The sequence below is a fragment of the Melozone crissalis genome, unplaced genomic scaffold (assembly GCF_028551555.1).
Source record: "Melozone crissalis strain CALT ecotype California unplaced genomic scaffold, PUWL_Pcris_2 ptg000005l_1, whole genome shotgun sequence".
Classification (NCBI taxonomy): domain Eukaryota; kingdom Metazoa; phylum Chordata; class Aves; order Passeriformes; family Passerellidae; genus Melozone; species Melozone crissalis.
In genome coordinates, this window is record NW_026535783.1 from 32,321,667 (window position 1) to 32,347,712 (window position 26,046).

Below are 26,046 nucleotides of genomic sequence, written 5' to 3' on the forward strand. Positions count from 1 at the left end.
TGTTATATTGTAACTGAGTGGTTTTGAAAAATATTTTATCACATTTCATTCGCAGAAATATTGAGATCTGCATTATTTTGGTATGCCAGAAATAAAAATAAAAAAGAGTCCCTCTATTTTTAAAACTCCTTCAAAACCATTGCTTCAGTTATAACATCAAGCTCATAATTATGCACATGATTAGGATAGATAGAGAAAGCTTACAATATCTTAACAATCTAATTGTTAGTAGTCAAGACAGCAAGCGAAAAGAGGGGGAGAAGAGAGTTAAATTAGTAATTTAAGTATTTTTAACTCAGTCAAAAACCTAAAAAAAGTATATGAGGCACCTTTTTGCTGCCAGCCTTTGGGAAGGTGTACGATTTGAGTCTTGAGATAATTCCACCTCCTGCCCAACTCTAGAAACCACAATGTCAAAGAGGAACAGTAAATGTGTCATGAAAATAGCTAAAGATATTTCACAAAACAAAAAACACTCTAAAAGAACAAAACACTCCCAAACTTTCTGTTGTTTCTGCCTTCAAGTACACACATATGATGCATCAGAAAAATGCAGTACAGGAAATCTTAGTATTAAATTTTATTTCATCTATATTACCGTCAAACCATCCTGAACCTGTGGACATACCTTAAGGCAGTTTTTAAATTCAAATGCACTGCCCTTTGTCCAGATCTTTATTTATGGAGTACACTGTATGTCTCTCCTGCCTCTGTCACTGAACTTTAGTCCCCCTTCCCCAGCCCCCGAACATATTTAGAGACGAGTTGACAACTTTCGTGTCTGGAAATACTTCCTAATTGTAATGTACCTAATGTATCAAGAAAAATTTGAAGCACACCTTGGTCAAACAACAAACACTGTGGTTACTGAAGCAGAAAGCATGCTAGGTAATATTAATTTCAAACAAAAAGGAACAGGCTTTACATTGTAGACACATACTTATGTTCTGTGTAAAGATACCTTTAAAAGATATGCAAATATGTTTTACAAAAACACATTAACTTAATTAAATGTGACAAATTAGCATTTTAAGGGGTCACTGAAAGATCATACATGACTATTAAAAACTGAGATGGAGCACATACTGTTCAAACATTTAGTCTGATGCTGAAGCTAAAACAACAATCTAAGCCACATTCTCAGTCACTTTAAACAGCCATTGAACTTAGATTATTCAGAACTTTTTAACAGCCCATTTGGCCTTCTTATTTTCTGAAAAGGTAACTTTTTCAATTGCTAGGGTTGGTATATTCCCTAGTTTTCTTTTAAAATAAAATTTCTGATTTCACATTAGAAAGGTGTCTTTTGTTTCAAGACACCAAGGACAGCCATGCAGTCCCTGAGATGCTACTGGAAGAACAGAAACCTTTTTGATGCTAGACATTCTTCATAGCTGTGATACATAAAAATTCAGTATACTGCATATTGAAAAAGGTTACTGAGTCAGCTATTTCCTTTTACTTCATGAAATTTTCTTTCCATATTGGGAATAAATGAAACCTGAAGTACTACTTAGTTGCAGTTTGAAAGTAGATAAATTCTCTAAGAGGTCAAGTGCTCTGTTGCACAAGCTGAGCATGGTTCTCATTATACTTTTTCAACGAGAGTATCTCCTAGCACTTGGGAAAATCCCACCTCTAGTTAGGATAATACTGCTTAACTCACATATTTGTATTAGACGTACAAATGTATGTCGAGATGAGTACCTCATCAAGCACAGCAGCTAGTTAGTTAGGCTCTACTCATAAAGTTTAGGTCTATTATTACCACCTAAAAGACTATGACTAAACAAAATACTGAGAAAGGTTAAGAGGAGAATTTGGGAAATGGCCAGAATTTGGCAGTTTCACTATAATGTCATCAGCTCGAGAACTGAAATAAAGACTAATCTCAAAAGTTCCTCTGCAGGTTTAAATATATATTGCGATGAAATTGATTGCAAGGAGAAAAAAGTAATTTACAAAATGTAAAGGGTCAAAATCACCTTAAATCTAGCCATGGAGCCTCATTTGAAAGGCAAGAAACATCTCAGTCCATGCACGTTCTGGGAGAAGCAAGAACAAGCAACTCCCCATATTCTGCATGGAAAATTACCTTCAATACAGAAATTTAGCATAAAGTCCTTTCTTTTGCAGAGGAAGCATGTTAGTATGACTAAGAAGGAGATGTCCATGTTACATTAAATTTAAGCATTTTGTTACTCCAAATTTGCCCACGGAACAATAGCAAATATTAGACAAATCTGATGTAGATTCACGTCCCTGGTGTAAATTTTACACCAAGCTCTTATAACCAACAGTATACAGATAATAATTGGACAATTTGCATATCATCCAGCAGTTGTTTCTACATTTCATGCAGCTTCTTAAATTCAACTTCACATTTGGGCATTCTGTTCCACTAAGACTTTGGAATAGCATAACTTATTTTAGGCTGCAATAAACATAAACATAAACATAAATATAAATATAAACTAAATATATATCTATTAAAATATTTATATATAAATGAAAAAGATATTGAAAAATTGGTCTGCATCCTGGGAGCACCAGTATTAGACTGTTGCTTAGAACTGGCCATTATGATTTGTTCCTCTACTTTCTCTCCCTTTCTTCTTTATTATAATCAATCCTTTCTCGCAAGTCATGCTCATCCCTGCTGTCTTGCTCTGGATTATCTCCTCCTGGAAAATATTCTTCCATGCAGTGCCAAAAACAGGTGAAAGTCTCTCAGCTGAGACCTTGCCAGAGTCGAACAAGCTGGAAACACATTGATGTTTCCTTTTCCTCTACCAGCACGGTGGCTGCTCATTTTTGTTCCCATCCTGACTCATCCCAGGCATAGCATCCACTGAAAAGCTGTGTCTGCCCGCTCTTCTGTGATTTATATCTGATTATTAAAAGTGCAGTATCTTGTACTACTTTCTTCTGAGCCTCACTCTTTTTATTTTTTACAGGACATTTCTCTAATTCATCACAATTATTTTGATACCCAATTCAAAAATTCACTATTCCAATTTACATATTTTGGCAATGCTTTTCATAGATAAAAAACCCAATGCAGTATACTAGAATTGTCAGAAACTCCTAAATGTTAATTATCATGGTGTAAATAATATGAAGATAGATTGCACATCTTTCATATAAGATTCTGGTTGTATGTTGGTGACTGTATACCTTCTCTTCAAGCTAGTGTAATTTTTGGTTTTGTGTAATCTGAATAATTGTATTTCAGGCATATTAAAAGTCTTCATGAGTCACTGCTTTTACACACAAGTATTAATGTGTGAGAACCTGGAAATATTAAGTGAAATTTTTGAGCTCCATAAGCAGTATTAGTTATTTAAAATTTTCCATTTTCTATGTTTATAGTACAAGAAAATAATTTAGCAGGCTCATTTTTAAAAAGTCCCAAAGAAAACACAAAACACAGATTTCAATTTTAAGAAATTCAAAATATCAACTATATTGAGAATTAAAACAATATTTTAGTACACTCTTTGCAAAATAGGCACTTTCACTTAGCTTTGGTGACCTTCTTTTTCACTATCATGACACGCCTTAAGCAGTAGCAGTTAAATTTACACTTACATTGTGAATTTTTCTGTGTATATTATGAAACATACACAGTATTACCACACTAAATATGCTTGCCCTATCTCTACAACTGCATGTATGCCAGATGATACACATGTGGGTCTTGTGGACTTAAACTTCATGGACATCCTTGTAAATGGCACAGATACAAACCTCAAGGCAGTATTTTTATATTTATTTTTTTCTAATTAAAATATTATTAAGAATAAAGAAGTAATAAATTTTAAAATATTTCTAATTAAAAAGGGACTGATTTTGGTTGCTTAATTTCAAATTCTTTATAAAGGTACCTGATGTTCAGAAGTGAAGGTATGAGAGTGGTAGTTCACAGGTCTGCTAGGAGTCAATTGTATTGAAATGGAAGTAATCGCCTATTTGAATAAATTTCTTTTCTGTAATATGGGACTGCATCAAGATAATGATCTAAATGATTAAGTTATGCAGGGAAATGACTAAATTTCACTCCCTATTTCAGATGAAATCAACTACCTTGAACAAGACAGTATTACGTGATTCTGTGGATGTATCACACCTCAGATGGCTTCTGTATTCAGTGGACTTTGAGAATTCAGGTAATTATAGTAACAGGGGGACTTGCTCACTCTTCATGGAGTGGATGAAAGAATCACCCCTAAAGCAGTGCATAAGAAACGAAACCCTTGTGCAAAGTCTGATCTTAACTGCACAGACCAAATATGAAAATAAATTGAACTTCCATTTCTGCTTCAGTCGGCAGATTCTCAAAGTGAACAGTATAAGCAATGTCGTATCTCTCCTCCTAGTGTTGCTGATACAACATTATAGAATATGACCATCAATGAGGCACCTTGCCTATGTAAAATACTGTTTTATCACATACATGATATGTGTAAAAGAGGTTCACAAAATTAAATTATGATTAGTGCATTCAAAACACTGATGAAAGCAATACCATGATAGAATGTTACGTTTCTTTTCAAATCACTGTTTATAACCCAAGAAAAATAAACTCACAGATGAAATAATACCCAAGAATTAGGATTCCCAGAACAGTATGTGACAGTAATCCTCCTCAAATGAATGCTATTGCTATACTACCATGTTCATTTACCTTAGGAAGTGTTCCAGAAGAAGGATGAGTATTAAAACCAAGATTATCTGCAAAAGAATCAAATGTAAAATGATACTGAACAAGGTGAAAAATTTGTGTAAGAACACAGAATTTTACAGAGGGGACCAACTGTGAAGTTTTTAGATCCGATTACAGTGTTTCTCTCGGACCACCTTCTTTGCTTTTGTCTCTTATATGCAGCACACTCTGCTACTTTTGGCCACAGAGACAGAAGTAAGTGCAGAGCCTAAACAATTCAAAGGAGAATGAAAATAATGGTGGAAAAAAAGCATGTAGTCATTCAAATGAATGGAAAATGTAAAAACTTCAGGGTTGGACTTGATGATCTTAGTGTCTTTTCTAACCTAAACGGTTCTATGATTATATTTTATTATTCTATATCCTCTCACCATGGCACTGGCATCCAGTTAGAATGACAGAAAGTGACCTTACAGAGAGAATACCAGTTCTGGAAGAGCACAAGCTGGACATAGATCAGTCAGATCCATCTCTTTTCCCTTTTCAGTCAGGGAAAGAGGGAGGACAACATCGCTTCAGTGTGATATGACATTAAAGAAGAAACATGATAAAAACCAACACTGTCACCCAACACTGACACTTTCCCCCACCTCTTCTCCTCCTTTCCCACAAGTTATCAAGGAATGGCTCTCTGACCCCACTTTCAGTGTTGAGTGCAGCCAGTGCCTTGCTCTGCCCTGCTCCCCCCAACACAGGAACTCACCTGCTGGGCACATGACTCATTGCACCCATGATGAATTCCTGCAGCAGCACTGCTGCTGTGACTGCTTCAGCTTGGAGTAAGGACCACTGGAGCAGTGCTGGGAAAAGCACTTTGTTCATGTTTGTGGTCCAAGTAATACACACTACCACTTTGAGAAGCAAAGCACATTTCTGATCTAACAATAATTTAGACCCAGCAGTAATTTCACTTGGTAGCCCTAAGCTACAGGATACCACCTCCATCATGCACAGTCTGGCAGATATTACCTCATTCGAAAACGTGGAAAATCTGCACCCACCTCTATGGGAAGTGGAAAAAATTCACACACATTTATCATAATTATGTCTTTTAACACATATAAAAAAAACAAGAATAACTCACCATTTTCGGAGCCATGCTGTGGACAAGGAATGGTAAGAACCCTTAATAATCCATCTGGTTTGTATGAGTAATGCTCAACTAACTAGCAGAATGAGAGGGGAGGGAAAAAAAAGAAATAATGACAGAAAAAGTTAAGAAAATATGAGGGTGGTATTAAATATATTAATTAAGTATACTGTCTCTTTAAAAATGTGTGCATATGTACAATAGCTGATCTATATTACAATAAATGACCTTGGAATACCACAATTATTTACTGCACATGTTATTTGCTTTATTTCTATTTAGCAGGGGTGCATGTTTCTGAAGTAACCTTGTGAATAAATGTACAATGTGATGGGTCAGTACTTCTCCCCAGTTCTGCTATTAAACAGCTTTGTAACTCTGAGCAAATACCTTATTTTTATATCTCTGAGTTCCCACTCTCCTTTTTTTCTTTTTTCTTTTTTTTTTTTTCCTTTTTAATTTTTGGGGATAATTACAGTGCAAGAATTGCCCTAATATGCAATGCTTTCTCTGGACCTCAGAATTACAATGGGATGTGCACAGTTAATAAATGTAGCACCAGTAGTTGTCACCATTTGTGCTCCTGGATTGTCCTCCCCACATCATGTTTTACAGGTTTGTTACTGATATTTTCCATTTGGGTATAAAGGAGAAAGTCTGTGAGTGTAAGAGTTGCAGGCATGTTCACAGTTCACAAAAACTGTAAGACAGCAGAGCTGCTTTTAAATTTCTAGTGAGATCAGGAAAGAAATACAAAACCCCTAAGAATTAATATATGCAAGCAAAGATTCATATTTTAGATCTGTGACTCAACTCATTTTAATAGATTTTTAAGCAGGAGGACATAAGAGATTTCTGCAGGGCTTTCAATTCCCTTAGTATTTTCAATTTACACAGTAATTTCATCAGTATTCAGTTTTAGTATCAACTATGGCATAGTCAGCTGTGGCTGTCTTCATTGTTTATTCTTTACCAAGATCCAGACATATTTGGGTGGCAAGCCTCAGCAAGCCATGCTTTAGCAGATTTGAAGGTAGAGAATTTCAAAGCTAAAGACTGCATTATGTGTGCAACACCTTAAACCATCCTCTTTTTGCTTGCTAGAATTATGTTGCTGCTGTCATAAATTACATTAGCAAAAGACTAAACCAAGCATATCCATTATTGACAATGGTTACTTGCAAATGTGAATGGATTTTCATTCTAGAGAATTTTCAGCTAATAATATAATAACTAATAAAAATCACAGTTTTGAACTTAGCCAGGCTGCAACATCATATTTAAAAATTATTGAACTCTCTACACTCACATAGCTTTCTATATCAACATATATTTTCTTCATATACAGAAACCACACAATGTTGGAAACATATGACAAATAACCTGCCAAAACGTGTTGGTTTTAGCCAAAGACTATTGTCACAGGGCAAACTAAAACAACGTTGGTCAGTTGGTCAGTTGTATAGAAATGTGATGACAGATATCCACGTGACATAAATTTAACAGACCTGCCACAAGGTGTCAAATCTTTTTCCATCTGGTATGGAGAGTTTTCCTGTCTTATCTCTGTCAATACGATAGTGCAGTACTTTTCCATCATTCAGTAGGCACAGGGCATAGGAACCATTGCTGTCCCTTTCTCGGATACTGTAGAAATAAGAAAGACTTTCAGGATTTACCAGGAATGAACATTCTTTTTTATTTACCCTTTCCTAAAAGATCTTGAACTAAAACCAAAACAAAATCAGCACTGCAACTTCTGAAAACATTTTGTTAAGCCTTTCATTTATTTCTTAGCGTAATTAACTTTCAGGTTAATTGACTAAAGTTTCTCTTTTTTTTCTTCCAAAAAGGCAACAGATGAAAACAAAAAATCAATTATGTAAGGCACCTTAGGGCAGCTACAGAACACTGTACACTGCATAAAGCACTCTTGGGGCAAATATGCATTTTAAAAGTTCTGCAGTACTGGTTTGCCTCTCTTTTATCTTTTATTTCGAAATAAAGAGATGACAGTAAGAACAGAAGATAAAATATTAAAAGAACATAATGTGAAATGGCAATTTTTTTGTTTGAAATAGCTTGCTGTGTGGCTGGGAATTTAAAGAAAATAATATATTTCTGTAATCATTAATTCTTATAATTTCAGGAAAGACATTAATGTTTTGTTGCAGATTTTACATAAAATTCCTATGAAACTTAACATGGTATTGAAGTGTACATATCTCATCTAAACTTCACCACGGAGAGACTGCCAAATGTAATATAAAAACTTTGTCTAAAATTCAAAGGTAGGATGATCTCCTCCTTCCAGGAGACCTATGAGTGCCCTCTGAGATGCCTATAAGGCATGACAGAGTTGTTATATGTGTACTCAGGGCTAGCTGACACTGAGACGATTATATTCTGACTACAGGATGCAGAATGGATGGGAGTTTGTTACTACCTCCAATATAGTTGGTGCAACATTTCTGAGTTTGGAAAGCAGGCTTCTTCTTTCAGTCAGGCTCCCATGCTGACTGACAGCTGACAGTGTGACAGCAATAGAGTTAGAATAAAATTGACTGGCTTTTTTCTTTTTTAAATGATAAGCTTAGATTCTGGAGCACTACAACATTTCTTGTTCTGGTGTGCACAGAAATCTACTTTCTCTCCCTTGACTTTTTGAGCAGCCTTGAAAAGAATTATAGCAGTAAATTCTCACTAAGGTTTTAAGAACTTTTGCTGGTGCAACACTGGTATTTGCTGTTATATCTCAGGAGATTACAGAGTCAAGTATTAAAGTATTCTCGTCAGCTGACTCTCTCAAGGTTGAAGTAAGAGTGTGTTTTGCCTGAATTACTTATGTACCTTTTTCCTTCAAATAGAATGATTCTTGTTGCCTAAGATGTGAACAGGACACTGGCTAAAAGAAAAGGGAAGTAGGGTCAGGTTTTTTTTCCTGACACCAAAGTAGGTTGTGTAAGTCTCTAAAGCAAATTGAAACACATTGTGGTTTCTTCATGGCATATAGGTGTTTTCTCAGCATGCTGATTTCCTGTGCTGACTGACCAGTGAAGAGCAACAGGCTCTGCTACAATGAAGAGTGGCTTTTACTTAGTCTTCCTCTGACCTGCTCAAAGCAAATAAAGCTGAGAAAAATATTTTCAGAATAGAGGGCATTGTTTCTAAAACACAAACGGCATTTCATTGTAATCAGGGTTCTGTTGAGAACAGCACAAATAAGATTATAAAAATGCAATGGATTGTTTCTCAGTAACAAATATCCTTCATGTTTCACAGGAAGAAATGGAGGCTCCAATACAATTCAGTTCTACTGAAACTGGTTCTCATTTCCAAGACTTGTTACTCTCAGGAGAGGCATTGCAAACATTTCTTGAGAGCACAGGCACCAATGGGAGGGGAGAGCCCTGATTTCTGAAGACTATGGCACAGACCCAAAAAGCTCTATCACTCTACAGTGCAGGATTTAGGTGGAGGTCAGGTTTATAGGGCTGTAATTGCATTTCAGAGGTTTTCCTTCCCCTAACCAAACAGCTACACAACTCTGGAGCCATCTGCAGCTTACAGCCATGATAACTTCTGTCAGACACCTCTATCACTGCACATCCTGAAAACACCTCCATTCTAACACATGATCAGTCAGGGTCCATGGGACCCTTTCTCTCTAAGGGTTATGGAGCAGGTGGGTTTTAAACTGCAGCCAGTCAACTCCAGCACAACCTAGATCCCTACAAAAGAAAAAATCAGGAGGTACACAACCTGGATCCCCACAAAACACAAAACCAGAAGATACTACTCTTTTCCTAAATATGTGTGAAAGGCAGAAGTATCAAGTGCATTGAATTGACAGCTTAAGTCTTAGTGTTGGCAAATGGAACCCTTACTGTGTGGCATGGATTGCCACAAGCCACGTTTCACAATTTCACTTTGGTTTTGCAGACTGTGATAATAGCTGTCTAGGTTAGGCTAAGCCTCCAGAACTGCAGCTGGGTAACAGTATTCCGTTCTATGTCAACAGCTGCTGTAAAAAATAGAATAAAAGGCAAATGCTATTCAAACTTAAAGGTTGTAACCTGAAACCTCTTTGAACGGACAGAAAAGTTTCACATCTTGATGGTACTGCCTGCATTACCCAGGGCCTTCACATCAGATCTGGGAGCTCTCCTCACATATGGAACTTTCCTTGCATGGAAAGTAACAAATTCTGGAATGTTAAGAAAAAAAAATCAAAATTTCAAATGCACTCTCTGCTTTAAAGGGCTCTGAAATAAAACACAATATTAACTGTTCTTCAATAGAAACTGCTAAATAAAAAGGCCTTCATTGAAAAATTTTGGCAAGGAAGGAAGCCAACAGTCAGGTATCACCTCGTCTTCCATTTCATGCTATTGCAGAGAATTGCAAATGTCCAGAAGAAAAACATAAAGATAATAAACACCTGCAAATAAACAACACTCTTGTTTCTTCCACTGAATTCATCAGAACTATGAACAACTTCACTGAGAACAGATTTGAGTACATAGCTACATAGGTATATTAGAGAAGTGCCAAGGTATCTAGAATTTTTTGTGACATACATTTTTAAAACAGCAGAATAAGGAATGTAGAAATTAAAATTGTTACCTGATGCAATGCAGAGAATATTTAGGTATTGATTTTATATTTCATGCAATATGTGAGTATTTTTTGTGATTTTGGGAGTGTAACCTAGACAGCAACCAATAACAATCTGGAGTGTTATTACATTCAGTGTAAATAGCTATTCATTCCTTCCTTTGGTATTTTCATTTGGAAGCAAAAAGAACAACGCCCCAATTTTTTCTGTTTCCATCTGAAAGCCCAAATGATCCCCCTCTTTCTAAAGAAAAATATCCCTGAGGGTCAAAGAAATAAATTGGTATCACAATATGCCTCATTGACTGTGTAGAAAAAACAGAATTCACAGCATTCTGCAGTGGAGAATTATGAAGAAAATAAACAAACAAAATGATTGCTTTAGGAATGGTGTGAAATTATTCTTGCTCCTGGATCCAAAGGCATACTAAATTTTATTCTTGGCATTGCTTTGCCTTCTCAGCAATTACAGCTTTGTTGATGCCAGAGACATTGACATTCCCCACTGCTGATGGAGCTCCAGCCATTCCCTGTTTGTCTTGCCCTCTCTCTCCATGGCCATCTCTCTGGTAATGGTATTAACAACATGGCTACTCATTATCACTTCTAAGATCTGCTGCACATTGCATATGTTCCAAGTTTGCGAGTAATAAGTAATGAACTTGGCACCATCTGTAAAAGAATTATATAAAGGGCAAAGTGGATTAACTGCTGTCTTCATTTGCATCATTTCTTCTCCCCTGTTCGCTAACACATTCAAAGCTGTTTCAGAAATGTCAGAACACTACAGAGTTTAGGAGATATCTCAGCTTCACACTATTGCTATCTACAATAGATCCTAAAAATTCATTTCCTGGTGAGTCTGCTGCACAGTTATAAAATAATTTTGTGAGAAGGATTGCATCAAAATAGTCTATTTAGTCGACTTCACCATGGCACGAAAATACACCATGCTCCACCAAACCCCTAACAAACAGCTCTGCAGTAAAACTGCATCTGAAATAGGAGATCTTAGTACAGCTGTCTCAGTTAGGTCACAGCTTTTCTTCACACCTCAGACCCACTCTGCGGCTGAAGCACCCAGTGCAGAACCTGTCTTGAGAGGCCACAGCTCTGCCATAGTGGTCTGCAAGTGGCACCCAACGTGTACCTAACTGAAGATCAGTAAAGAGCTCTCCCAAAGAGTCATGGGCATCATCCAGGCTGCTGTGGAGAGGAAGACAGCACCTCCAGAAACACAGTTCAATGTCTGTGTATTATCATTTATCTTGAAAAGCTTTTATGGTCTTTTATAGCTTGTCTAAGCCCAGCAACTCCTTGGCACTTTCAAGAGGAATTTCATCATTAATTAATACCCCTGAATGAGGGTCACATTTAATAGGATTGTTTTCATCTTCTTTGATGTCAACAATATCCAGACCCTTTTATGGATAGAAAGTTAACACTAATAGAATTATCTTAAGAATGCTCTATATGGTCAAAAAATGACCTAGCTCAGTATGCAGTCTGGTAGCAGCAAACTCCTAGAAGAAAGCAGCAATATTAGTGTAAATATATACTGCTACATGTCCCAGAAACAAAAATCTTTGGTCAGACAAAAGACAATAAAATTCTTACAGACAACTGCACTTCAAAGGTTATTATTTTGAAATGTTGTTACTAGTACTGAGTATTGTGACATGTAAGAGACAGTTTAGTTTCTAGTTGTCATGGAATGCCAGATGTGGCGTATTACTGTGGCTCATTATAATAGTCTAAACCAGTTTTGTCCTCTTTAATATTCTCATTACTTACTGAAGATACTCATATGACACCAAAATAGTTTTCTACTTTCCTTTTACACAACTGTTCATATTTTATGTGAACTACATACAGCCATGAACACATGTAAAAAGTTTATAGAGACTTAACCGCTAATTTGCAATGCCTTCACTCACAATTTCCCTAATACTGAATTTTTAAGTTTACCAGTATTTCTGAATATTCTTTATTCTCCTCCAACTCCGTAACTCCTGGTTTTGAATGCATATGCAAGACCACATGCTTGTATAACTTAAGTGGTCAATACTGATGGCAAGATATGCCAACCCTTGCCACAGACCAGAGGCGTTTCTTATGTGAAACTACAGAGGAAACTAACTCTTCTGCTGTTTGCTTTTAGTGAAGTTATAATTTATTTTTCAACTCTTCCACATATGCATGCATGAACTCAGATATATATCAACAATATTATAAATATTTAATGATGAATTATTAATAAAATACTATTGCAATATTAATAAAAGTATTACCAATATTAACAGTTTCATCTATTATCAAAGTTCCCCACCAGACAAAATGTAATAAACTCCAGAAGTTTGGTCAAGAACATTCACCCAATATAGAATGTAAAAGTGTTAGTGTAAAGTGGGGCTTCAGACATAAAGTTCTCTATTTTCAGTTTCTTTTCAGATAATTTTAGAAATATTTTACTTCGGTTCCACTGCTATTTTTTCCCCCCCAAAGTCTGTGCCTAGCATGGCAATCTTACATAAACATTCTTCACAGAAGAGGTAGAAAATACTTCCCATTTCACGTCATGGTTTCTGTGTTTGGTTCTGAAAACAAACTCTCTAGCATCCACATACAAACTTTATTGACTTTTAAGCCATGAAAAAAACTTTTAATAGATCTTTGAAAAGTTCCTGGTAAAACATCCACATTCAGCTCAGAATTTTTCCTTGGATGCATTGTAGTGTTATTTTTATGGTGCTACTCCTGATATTTTGAACTGCAGTCAGGAATTTTTTCTACTATTTACATATTTAAACCATTAAAAATAATTATAGATTTGATAATCTTGTATTGCTGCACAGCAATGCTAAAGAAATCTACAGGTTAGTTGTATTATTACACAGACTGCTGTATTGGATTTTGCTTTAAGATAGGTATGTCAGATGGATAGCAAATTTCTGGTGTAATGAAGTTTTGGAGAGCCTTGTTAAAAATATTTATTTTTATATAATATAAAAATATTATATCCTTATAAGATTTATTATTTTCTCCATAATAAACAATTTGATTTTTGTCACATACAAGTATTCACTCGTGGACTTGTTAAATAACCTCAGTTTACCTAATCTCTTCAATAATTTAGCTCCTCTCTTTGTTCCTATGTTCCAATTCCTACTTGAACAAGCAAACATCTCTTAGACTTACATGTATGAAAGTTTTACTTTTCAGTCAGCTACTGGGCTTAATTATCTTGACCAGTGTTAGAAAAACACTAACTCACAGTCACAACTTCAAAGCCTTCAATCCACAGATGTACAGAATATTCTGGCAAGTACTGCTGCTGGGTAAGTAAAACTGTGATGTCTGTGCCTGAAATATAAAACAATGCACCACACTCACACTCAACAGTTTTGCTGCTTCTGCTTCAGTTAGCCAGAAACGAGTGGTTTATTTCTCAATACCTGCTGAGCAAGCCCATGTTAGGCAACCCACTGCTGAAAGCAATAAACCTCTCTAAATTAGACAGTTCTTTTATTTGTGATGAGCCTCTAAGTGTGTGGGTCTGAGAGCTAGAATGGCTCAGCAATGTAGAATAACTGATTTCAACACAAATGAACAACACATTATTTCTCTTGCTGCACTGGCTACTGAGCTATGGGATAGGTTAAGTTCTCTCCCTGTGTCTTCCCTGAGACCATAGGAGCAAATGGCAGCTGAGTGGCTACTGCATTCTAAAACGGCCAGATAGGAAGTCTGTGCAAGAACAGTTAATACATCAGAGAGCACCCTAGAGATCCAGAAGTAAAAAGTCTTGTCCTTAATAACAGATATCCAAGATCAACACACTAGCAATTCATATTACTTAAGCTCCAATGGCAGTTGTCATGGTTTAAACAGAGCCTTAAAATTAGCATTTTCTCCTCTATGGGCTTCTCCTCCCAGTGTGAAAGTGGCCACCCAAGTTCCATCAAAACTATATAAATATGGATCCATTGAAATATCCAGTCCCATGGGAGAAGGTCTGAATGCTCCCCCACAACTGACTGCACATGTCACAGCAAAGAGTATCAGAAATGCCTCCTAGGCCATCTTTAAGGAACATAGGAAAATGCCGGGAAAATATTTCCAGTCAAAGCAGTAGGACTGCTCATAGAAGATTAAAAAAGACTAGTGTTTATAATAGAGACTGAAAATGCCAAGTCTACTGGAAAATTTCACTCCCTTACTCCAAAACCTATCCCTGTTGTTAATAAATGCTAGCTAGGGGATTCTTTTCTTTGAAGAAAAACTAGATTCCTTCCCCTGTGTGCCCCCCCACCCCCTTTCCCCAAAGAGAAGTACTTTGGCCACAGAGGAACCAATATGTGCCCAAGGCAAACTGGAAAAGCTGCCAGTTTTAATACATGATCAACATCATGACTCAGCTGATACAAAGTTGGGTTGGTAAGGTGTTAAAACGGAAAGCAAAAAAGCAATATATTTTTAGGTATAAAATTGTCATTAAAAGAAAGGATTGCTTTTCCTTTCAATTACTGGACCTTCTGTCTAAAAAGTAGGAGAAGAAACTAACAAAATCACAGGGCAAGAAAAAGGAGAGGTTGTGTGGTGATGTTGGGCTGTTAACTGGTAACAGCAGCTATGTTCATCAAATCCTCTGAACTCCTATGCAGCAGAAAGATATACATCTGGCTCCACAAATTTTTGTAACTTTTTAACAGTTTTTTTTTTTTACTACAAGTATGACAAAATCTGTGACAAGCTTATTACAATGCTTTGTTACACATGGCAGCCGAAGCAACTGGTTAACACCCCTCTGGATGTGGTCCGCACCAATAGGGAATATGAGGCTGAAAACAGGCATGCATGGCTACTTGGGTGAGACTGGCTATGAAACACAAAAAACTCAAGTACTGAGGAAAGAAAAGAGAGGTCGAGAAATGAGATGTCACTACAGTCAAAGCATTTGTGGTTAAGACCTCATAGGAATTCACTCTACTGGAAATTGGATTTAAAGAAGTTACTGGTTCCTGTCTACTGAGATTGAAACACAGAAATATGCAAGGGTTGCACCCACATTAGCAATTAGTATGGCACAATAACAGAAAAACAGTAAAGTGAAAGAATTAGTACTGAAGAACCATATCCTTCTTGCAATCAATTGTGGGGTTTCATTTTGGACTACCTCTAAAAAAAGCCAAAGGCTGAGTGCTAAAGAAAACTACTCAGGTAGGTGACAAAATTTCCCTCAAAAATTATACAGTTCCAAGTGATCCTTACATGGCCTTGATTTTAAGCCAAATTTTTCAAATTTTTTATCATTATATAAATACTTTCTGGGTGGGGGTGGGAGTGACAAAAGACAGCTCTGTTAAAACACTGGTATTTTTCAAATGAGGATTCTCCAAACAAACCCCTGGCTCTAGTCCCTGATGGCTGTCAGTCACTGTCCTAATGCCACATTTGTGCTCAGAAAACAAAATATCATCAGGCTTGGTAAATGCAGAGGGTAAACACCAGACACAAAATAGTGGTGTCAAGGTAGAAGTGGTCATTTTATTGCTTAACAGCAAAACACAGCACTACCACTGTCCCTTGGAGACAAGACAGATACAGATCCCAACAGCTGCTAACACAGGGAGTTTGTCTCTAATTGTACCAGTTTAACAATCCTGTGTATTGGTTGCAGGTGGTCAGGCTTTGACAGTGGGGCTGCAAAGGCCAGGGGTTGCCCTGGGCTGGTCACAACAGGTGCCAGCAGGTCCTAGTGGACACCCCTGCAGATGTTCCAGGCTTTTGTTATAGTTTTCCATCTTTAGTTAAGTGAGGGACTTGAGGGCAGGAAGCATCATGTCATGTAAATGACGCTGAACTGGGTGCCCTCACTGTGGATGAACCATGCTTTAGGGCACAGTCTCATTTGAGATTTATTCAAAAGAGCTGTACAGTAACACTGGAGGCAAACAGCAATACTACAGAAAAAGAAACTCACAGAAATTTTCCATTGTTTCTCGACCCGATGAGGATACGGTGTTCTGACTCCTCCCGAGAGATCCTCCCATGGAACCATGGCATCTTCTCATGGGCTGTAGTGGCAATCAGCTTCTCCAGCTGAGGCTTCTGACTAATGATGGCTTGTTCAAGAGCCTGCCCCTAGAGAACAGTAAAAACACAGTGAAACAGTCAAACTATCTTCTGCAATAAAAAGATGACAGGTAGACTCTCAGCCTTTTGGGACTGCTTTTGGGACATCCAAAATCTGCACATATTTGTTGTGTGTGAAGGCCTGGTTGCTATAAAGATTTTAAAACAGAAACTAACATATCACAAAACTAGGGTTCTCCCTCTACCTCTGAGAAAAAGAAGAAAAATTACCCAGTAAATAAAACCACTGATATATTAGTATTTAAGCTTAGAACAAAGTCATATAGTTATGGTAATGAGACACGGCTAAATGAAGTTTGTGCCAGTCTGAGCTTTCAAACATACCTCCGAATTACATATCCTATGGCAGTGTACTAAAATAAACCAAATGTGCTTTGCACTGTTGCAGCATGTCTATGTCAAAGACATCAATGTAAATTTTCCCAGACAGAACAGTCCCCATTTTAGAATGAATTATTCAGAGTAATATCAACTTAGACATTTCTAACCTTGTCTACAACCTACCACTTCTAAATTGGGCTCAGAATCTGAGGGCAACCTCCACTAGTTTCACCAGCGTTTAACCAGAGCTCTAGATTGAGCTCAGACTCATCAAAAAAGACACTGAGAACCTCAGCAGTTATAGAAAATGTTGTATAAGTTTCAGGTTTTCCCAGTTGGGGGTTGCTCCATATATTTTACAGAGCAGAATTCATAGGGTTACCTTCTAGCAGCAAAAGAGATTAGGAACCTTGAGTATCTTCACGAGTTCATAAAGGTAACTCATGACATCGCAAGGTGAAATAATACTCTCTTTGCAGCCTCCTACACTAGTGTTTCCATGTTAAGAATGGCTTCTTTATAGTCATTCCCAGGAAAAAATCCAACATCTGTCCTCCACATGGAAAATTCCTGCTTGACCCCCGCAGCACTGAAGATGCAGTGCTCTGGAGTGTAGAAACTGCTCTCTTTCAGGAATAATTTCTGTTTTGGACATAAATTAGCATCACAGAAACAAGGCCAACTAAGAGAGTAAGATGTAAAACAAGTCATCATGTCACCGTGCCTGCCTGCATATCAATCCATAACAAATCAGATTTAAAAGCAACGAGAGAAACCATTTCTGTATACTGTTTATTACAGTATTAATTTTTGGTCCAAATCTGATGGCATATATTAGTGCAGAGGTAGATAAGATTATGCTAGACCAGGACATCGTAGAAATTCTAAGGGCTTAAATTTCAGGAAAACTAGACTTATCACCAAGTTACTGCACGGACTGCAGAGAAAAACCCCTCACTGTTAAATCTCAAACAGCTGTGATTTCATTGTGAAAAAATACTACCTAGCAGCAGCAACAGCTGGAAACAAACACTGCAATCTCTTTTCTCCTAGCTCAAAAATTACTTTAGGGCAAGATCAGCCTGGTTTTACCTGCAAATTCCAAGTCTGCTTGACATACTCTCTGATGAGGTTCTCTTTCAAATCTTCAAAGGGTCCTGTTTTGGGTTCTACGCCTGGTGGCCGGTTGAAAGGTTTTCTCAGTAGACAGACAAGGCCATCCGCTTCCCCTGAGTGATAGTTAATGAGTTCAGCAGGACTGGCATGCGACTTGCCTCCTGCAATAGCATAGGAGCCACTCAGCTCCCTCTCAATTGTATAGTGGTGAACCTTCCTTCCATGGGCCAAGGATAGGGCAAAGCCCCCCAGGTAATTCCGGCTTTGGCGGAGCAAGTATAGTCCATCATTTGCTCCTCCCTGCATCAGATACTCCTCAGCTTCTTCACGTGTGATGTTACCGAAGAAGTATGGCAAATGGTTAGCAGGGTTTGATGTGCTGGAAGCCATGTTTTTTTCTTTTCCAAGTAACAAACCTAGAATACTGTATCTGAAAATACAAAGACAGATATATGAATGTCAGTAGGAAAAACAGGATAAACCAATAAGATGGCAGTTCCCCTGTAGTATGTTTGCAGAATCACAGAATGATTTAAGCTGGCATAGACCTCTAAAATCATTGAGTCCAAACTTGAACCAATCACCACCTTGTCAGCAAGACCATGGCACTGAGTGCTCTGTCCACTTGTTTTTTGAACACCTCCAGGGACAGTGACTCTATCACCTCCCTCAGCACAGGATCCCGCTGTTTAATGATGCCTTCTGTGAAAAAAATTCACCCAATGTCCTACCTGAAAATGTCCAGGGGGCATAGCTTGAGGTAATTTTAGTAAAACATTTATTGGTGATACATATGTTGACAATTAAAAAAAATATCTTAAAGTGAGGATCCCATTTTTTTAATCTTGTTAGAAGTTGTTTGTCTAAATCCCATCAGCTCTCTTTTCCTGTTTCCCAGCACCTTGGCTAGAAGTGGACAAAGTGATCAGAAGTTCAGTTTCTCCTTCTATAGTTGTGAAGCACATAGGAGTTAAAATATGAGCCCTTCACAATAAAATGAAGCATCATTTCAGGGAAGTCATGCAGCAATCTGAGGAATCAGCATAAAACAGTTCAGGCTGTAGGGAACAGTGTGCAACTGAGTTACATGAAGAAAAGTGCAGAAGACTTTACGGATAAGTAAGTAAAAAGGGAGGGTCCATAATGCAAAGGTGTAACTGAGGAATGGGAGTCTTAATGTAGGGCATTTTAGCACACAGCACTTCAGACTGACACCTTCCCTGGCAGTCCTGAAGCAGGCAGAGCTGTTTGTGCCTACTGCTTAATTCATATTTGATCCATCAGTGCTGACTTGCTGTCCCTTGTTCTCATATCAAAAAACAGTAGAGAAATACCTGTGTTATGCTGTGAATACGTAAAGGGTTGATGTGGGAAAGGAAAGAGGTAGAGGAACACAAAGTCAAAAAAACAAGGCTCACACAGTGTAGAAAACTAGACAGGGCACAGTCATGTCAAACCACATGCTGTGCAGATCTTCCCGTCTTCTCCCATCATCCCAAATAAGGGAGATCTCAAAGTTGCAAAGATATTGCACCTATAAAACAGACCTTTATGCAAGATATTATTTATAACTCTTGTGATCTGCAACCAAAGTTACTGGTGTAAGTTCCCATACCAATCTAGTAACATAACTTTCTCTTGCTAATTGCAACAAAGAAAAGTTATAACTGAAGACACAGAAGGCAGTCCTTAGTCAGTCACCATCAAACATTTATTCTGTATGCAAAATGACCATTCTGACTGTACCATACAAAGCTTTCTTCAAATGGAATAGATTCATTCAGTAATTTAATGCAGGGCCAGAGGACTGCAGTCAATAATACAATGCCCATCTGGAGGCCAGTTAATAATATTGTAACCCAGCGTCAGGACTGGGGTCAATGTTATTTCATTGAGGTGGTGGACAGCGGGGAAAGCAAAGCTCCAGCAAATTCACAAATTACACAAAATGCCACTGTGGCTAAACGTCACAGGGCTGTGATACAATTTAAAGGGACCTGAAACGGCTAAGGAATTCAAATTAAAGTAATTTAATGAAGCTCAACAAAGGGGAACATCCGGTGGAGCAGACTTTGCCCCTTTTGGAGCATCTGCCTTCCTGGCTATGTGGTGTCTCACACCCTTGTGATGTCACCATGGAAGGAAGGTCTGTGACTAGGATGTTTTCCAGCAGGGTCCGTCTATCCACAGTTTGTCCAGGGCCCCTGCAGGTGCACACACAAGGCATGCAGGCTCCATCAGAACTCCTGGCTTGCTCTGCCAGCTTTGGCACAGGGGACAGCAGCAGACCTGGGCACTGCACAAGCACAGCCCCTGCCGATCCCTTCCTCTCTCCAGCTGCACAGTCTTGCGGGTTTCACAGGAGCCTGTCCTGGGACAGTGCATTGATAGAAGGGAACACTCTCAGAAAATTGCTCTGTCTTCCCTAAGCACCTCCCCCAAGTACACTGTACTAAGCTGGCGGTGACTGGGGAAGGGTATGGGGGCCTAGGGTTGTAAATATACAAGTTCCTCTCCCAAACCTTCCTGACATCTAGCCAGAGCCTGTCACTTGCAACATACATCTCAGCCGGAGCACTTGGGAGATTTGGAGGAGATCAGGGCTTTTCTCCTATTCTCCATCCCTGCCATCTCTCCCTGCCCTCCAGCAGGGTGCAGAGACAGGGGCACAGGCCAGCCGAGCCCCACATCTCACTGCCCTGTCCCAGGGGTCAGGTGCTGCTTTCAAGCCTTCAAGGAGAGCCAGCAGGAAGCTCTTTCACCATCTCCCCTCTCCCACAGCCTTCTGATGCCTCCCTGACTTTTCTACTCCTAGCAAAAAACAAGTCCCATCACTTTGTATGTCTGTCTTGGCAGGACATGGCTTCAGGCACCTAGGAAGGCACAGGGGAGAACAACTCGGCTGCAAGGGACAGTGACATGGGGCAGACATCCCAGGCAGAGCTGGAGTCAATCTCTTCCTAGACCTGAGATGATGAGAGGAAAAGGCCTCCTGTAGTACTGAGGAGGCTTAAATTGAATACCAGCAAATATTTCTTCACTGAGGAAGTTATCGAGTATTGGAACAGGTGCCCAGGGAAGTGTTTAAATCACCATCCCTGAAGGGATTTAAAAACCTACAGAATGGTGGTTAGGGACATGGTTTTGTAGTAGAGGATTGAGTAGTGATAGGTTTACAGTTGGACTTGATAATCTTAAAGACCTTTTCCAACCTAAATATTCCTATGACTCTTTGATTCAATTATTCTGAAAGTCATTAAAAATAAGGATATTTTGAATGTTCTAGTTCCTGTTTCCTTCACTTGTGCTTATTTCCTTCCTTCACACACCCCACGTCATTTTTTTTTACTCCACTATGCACCACACATACTGGTGGTTAGGAGACAAATATACATCATCCAACTTCTCGCAAAATGGTCCTGGAAGGCAGGTTCCAAGTCTTCAATACCACTTTCAGGAAAGATGGAAGACAACAGATTTACTACTAGGTTTTTAGTAAGGAAAGAATGTGGATGGATGACTGATTGACACTGGCTCTTCACCAGCAATGTGCAACTTGGAGAAAAGGAAGAAATAATCCCATAACGTGTCTCATGCCAAGAATGGTACTGCACTGCAGTGCCGGCTCAAAACACCTCAGTAATACATACTGAACAAATATCAAGCAGAAAAATATGACCATACTCTTCATCTGTAGAAATTTATTTTAATGAATGTATTTCATTAAAGTTGCCATACTTCTAGTTTCAGACTTAAAAAAGATAAAGAACTTTAGAATGAAAATAACAGCTAATAAGACAAAAGTAAGGCGGGGGACAGGGTTAGAGGGGGTAAACACATCACCCCCGACTACAAAAACCTTTATGGCTACTGAAATTTAAATTCACTTTGACTAGGATGTGTTTCAGATCAGGCTACTCTCCAGAGTATTGTTTTGTCTCATATTAATCTCAGTATTTTCTACACAATCTTCAGGGTGATTTGCCCAGAAAAAAAAAGTTCTTAAAAGGTGGAGGGAGCCTGGGGGGAAATCCACTGGTTGTAATTTAGATGAAATGTCAGCAATGGCACTGGTGAGGGATGGCACTGTCTCTTAAATCTTCAGAATGAGAAGGCCTGCTATATAACAAGTTTCTAAAATATGAAGAATATTCCTCAGTTATAAAAAGAACAGCAGCAGGATTCTTATGATCTCTAATATTTAACAAATTATTTATCTATATCTGTTTCAGAAAACAATGGCCTGATTTACTTTCACAAAATAGGTTACTGTTGGTAGATTTCAGGCCAGGTTTCTCTAACCCACTTTCTAATATGTGAAGAATATTTAATGTTTAGCAATGGTAGGAAATGTTTGGAATGATGCAGTACCTCCTGGGCTTGCACAGAGGCAAATAATCACAAAAACCCCCTCCAGATAATGATTAAAAACTACTTTAAAATTTTCGAAGAATGTCTGAATTTGGGGTGTCTGGTCTCTTTGTTTGGAATTTCAAAATCTTGTCTTCCTTTTGCGAGTGTAATACCCTTCTAGGATCAGTAATGAAATGGAAGAAAATGCTTGAATTCAGAGTTTCCTCCTCTGGTAAGTTTTTCCAGGTGCACAAACAGTGCAGTGCTTTTCGAGGCAGTGTGGTTGCAAACGTGAAGCTGTAAAATGGAGATCAGCCCCCCCCCTACAGCTGACTGTCAGGCTTTACCCTTACAAGTGCTGAAGGAAGTGTGGCTGGCTGTCCAAGAGAGAAGCTTGAGCATAACAGCTACAGAGGGGCCTAAGTGCAACTCTCCCCTTAGTTGTTAAATGTGACTTTTAAGGAAGCTACAAATGCATGCAAATATCAGGCTTATCCTACGTGAAAGAAAAAATATTGCACAAACACATAGAAAAATTAGGTACCCACTTCCCCTCAGGCAGCTTCCTCATCAACTCTGCAGGGTACTCCTGACATAGCACAAGAGTTTAGTACCTCACACATTTTATGCATACTAGAAAGCAAAACATTCTCTCAGAACAGATGAGCAAAACTATGGAAAACTCACCTGGAAGGTGTTAGAAAAAATCTGTGCTAACCATACTGGTACATTAGCTTAATTCTATTTGATCTCATATTTATACAAGGATAAAAAGAGAATAATTGCTATATTGAAAAGTTTGCCTAGCAAAGAGTATAATATTGCCAAGGTACTGATATCCATTCTAACATTAAAAAAAATACAAATAGGCATATGAATCTTTCTAAAAAGACCATACAGTAGTGTGGTGGGAGAATTAGGGATTTCTGATTTATAAGTTTAGTCCTTCATAGGTAAGATGAGTAAAATGTGACAGAAGACCAAAAGCCGTGGAGCAGTGAAATAAGAGTTACAAAAAAATGTTCCTTATTTGAGCAGTTATTTTTTCACCTTTTCTTGTTTGTCAAGGTAGTATTCTGTGATCAGGGCATGAAAATAAAGAAGTAAGGTTTAAAGCAAATGTCTCACATGCACACATACCTACAAGGCACACCAGTGCTGAATGAGAACATGCTTACTGAAGGAGTTCGTTCTAACAGGGAGATATTTCAAGCACCCACAGAACTTCAACAGTTCTCTAATTATACACAGGAAAACAGTAATAATAACAGAATAATACGAATGTGTATTTTTCTGAAGCTCTTATTTAATTAGGATTCTTGGAATCAAGATGTGTGCCTCTGAGAAAAGCAGTATAAGTATTTTTAAGATTCTTCTCCACATTTTCAACTTATGTAACACACCTGAAAGCTAAAAGAAATTCAGTATGCATAGAATTATAAATACATTTTTGATGATGACTTGATATACTATATTAAATATTTTGGTAGTTTCAGGGTTTAAGGAGAACCTTAAAGGTATATTCCGAATTGATGTACACTTGGAAATAATTAGCACTGAGGTATTACAAATTCATTGTCACTACCTCACTTTTAAGTAAACTAAATTTAAAGAAGTTTAACAAAGAAAATGGATTTCTCATTCTTGCACCTTTAAAATCATCTTCCAGAGTGTGTAGGCAGCTGAACAGTGGTTTTAATTTGATCATCAGATTACCTCTAAATTTCTCCTTTAGCTTTTGGTATAAACATGAAGATTTAATTTCTATCCACACCTTCGGAGAAAAGTTTTTATGGGCAAATTATGCAGAAACAAAGGAAGAACACAGCAAGTGCCTTACAGGAAGTCATTAGGGCAGGAAATGCAGCAGAATATAATTTTATCAAGTAATTCAAACAAACTAGAGTTTGCTCAGGACACTACAGTGAACTTACTGACCTACTGCAAAACATTTGAAATCCTGAGTAATTCAACTGGTAATACTGTAGATTTTGCAACTTTTGTGGACATCTTCAGACAATGTCCCACTCATCACACTGAAGGGGATGTACTGTAGTACTGCCTAAGAGGGAAAAGTGACACTTAAATATCTTTGAGTTGCTGACCTTCCTCAGGGAAGTGCCCTTGCCTAGTACTGATGCTCAGGGCACTGTGTCTGCACCTACTGTGTCTCTACTCAGCTTACAGCCGACAGCAACATTCCCACCACTCATGCCTGAGCCTCCTTCTCCATGTGTTTTCTCCGGCTTCTCCAAGAAAAATTTCTTCACACAATCAAACACTCCTCTCTGAATTCTGTAACCTTTTACTGACAATCTAAGCTATGCTGCTCCGGTTTTTGCCTTATTCTTCAGACTTTAAAAATGCCTTCATTTGCAAAGACTTTCTTTTTATTACACACATGCCAGTGTGTATCCTAGCCAGTGCTGACAGATACATGAAGCATTAGTTTTCAGCAAGTTTCATATTGTTATACCTTCATATTGTCAATTCATATTGACAAAATGCAAGGAAGCTCATATTGTCAATTTTTTATTATTTCTTCAACACTGGGCTCTTTCCTTAGAACTTCTATTTAGTAAAAATACTTGTCGCAGGTTCCATATTTTAATTTAACAGCTTGGTTTCAGAAGCATTTTCTTTCTTTCAGATATATTTGCTTTATTGTGATGCTTTCAGGGTGACAATGGTGTTTCTGCTAAGGTTTTTAAACACTGAGATGTATTCTTCACCAGAAACATCGCTTAATTAAAATCTGTCTGGGAAAAGTAGGGAATATGGTAGCTTTGGTCCAGAAGACTTTTCTGATGGGGAATTCAAAGCCTGAATCTTACAATTTGATCAGTGAGCTTTGGGATTGTCCAATCTGCAACAGGTTCATTTGTTTCATTGTCATTATGAAAGTTAGTGGCCTACCTAGCCTCTTTCTGAGCTGAAGAAGAAACAGCTTTTTCCCTCATTCATGTAAATCCTCAGCATTTTGGCCACATCCGAACAAATAATTGTTTTGTTCACCTACTAAACAGGTGGCACTGGTATTTCATCTACTAGGTTTAGGGTGAACTCCATTTATCTCCCCTCCTGTATCAAGGAGTCATTCATAAAATGAACTAAAAAGGAATGTCACAAACACACCTAAAATCCTTATTAGCTTCAAAAATATTTTCCTATAGATTTACTTTCTGGAGTCATCTTAATACTGAGGACAGATAGATGTTTTTTTTCTCCATTGAAACATGCCAGAAATGCCCTCATTTACTCTAAATTGCATCTGACATTCCAATATCATCAGACTATTCAGGGCACTCTAGCTATTGAAGTATTTCCTGAGGAAAAACTACTTGACCTGTCAACACAATTACTGCCCTATTACAAGGCAAACAGATGCTCAGAAAAAGTACCACAGCATTCATGTTCTATTCAGGGCTTTTCTATAAAAGCTTCTGTACTCAGCTCATGGAGGAGCATGCATCACTAAAAAAGCGTTCTTCACTGATGCTAGGAATCTATTGTCTCTCTTATACAACACCTTTCTTTTGGGATTCTCATGTATTTGGTATTCTTTTCACATGCCATAATTTTCCTCTAATAAGGTTTTTATGCTTTGATCTCTTAAAAATGTCAGAATGCTACTGTGAAAGAAAAAGAAAAAAAAGGCCAGGTGTTT

General features: G+C 37.9%; 1 protein-coding gene across 2 annotated transcripts in view; it reads right to left on the reverse strand.

Annotated features, from left to right (window-relative positions):
* The window catches only part of SYK (spleen associated tyrosine kinase), a 30,526-nt gene extending 12,107 nt beyond the window's left edge, over window positions 1–18,419 (reverse strand). The window contains exons 1-6 of one of the 2 annotated variants that reach the window (XM_054288622.1): window positions 18,003–18,419; window positions 16,417–16,577; window positions 7,325–7,463; window positions 5,811–5,892; window positions 4,688–4,734; window positions 330–398 (exon numbers count right to left, since the gene is read on the reverse strand). In XM_054288622.1, the coding sequence (XP_054144597.1) occupies window positions 330–398; window positions 4,688–4,734; window positions 5,811–5,892; window positions 7,325–7,463; window positions 16,417–16,577; window positions 18,003–18,416 (912 nt within the window). In that variant the 5' untranslated portion in view covers window positions 18,417–18,419. The remainder of the gene's footprint in view (window positions 1–329; window positions 399–4,687; window positions 4,735–5,810; window positions 5,893–7,324; window positions 7,464–16,416; window positions 16,578–18,002) is intronic. The other variant, XM_054288614.1, reaches the window with a different exon arrangement.
* Between the last annotated feature and the right edge of the window lie 7,627 nt (window positions 18,420–26,046).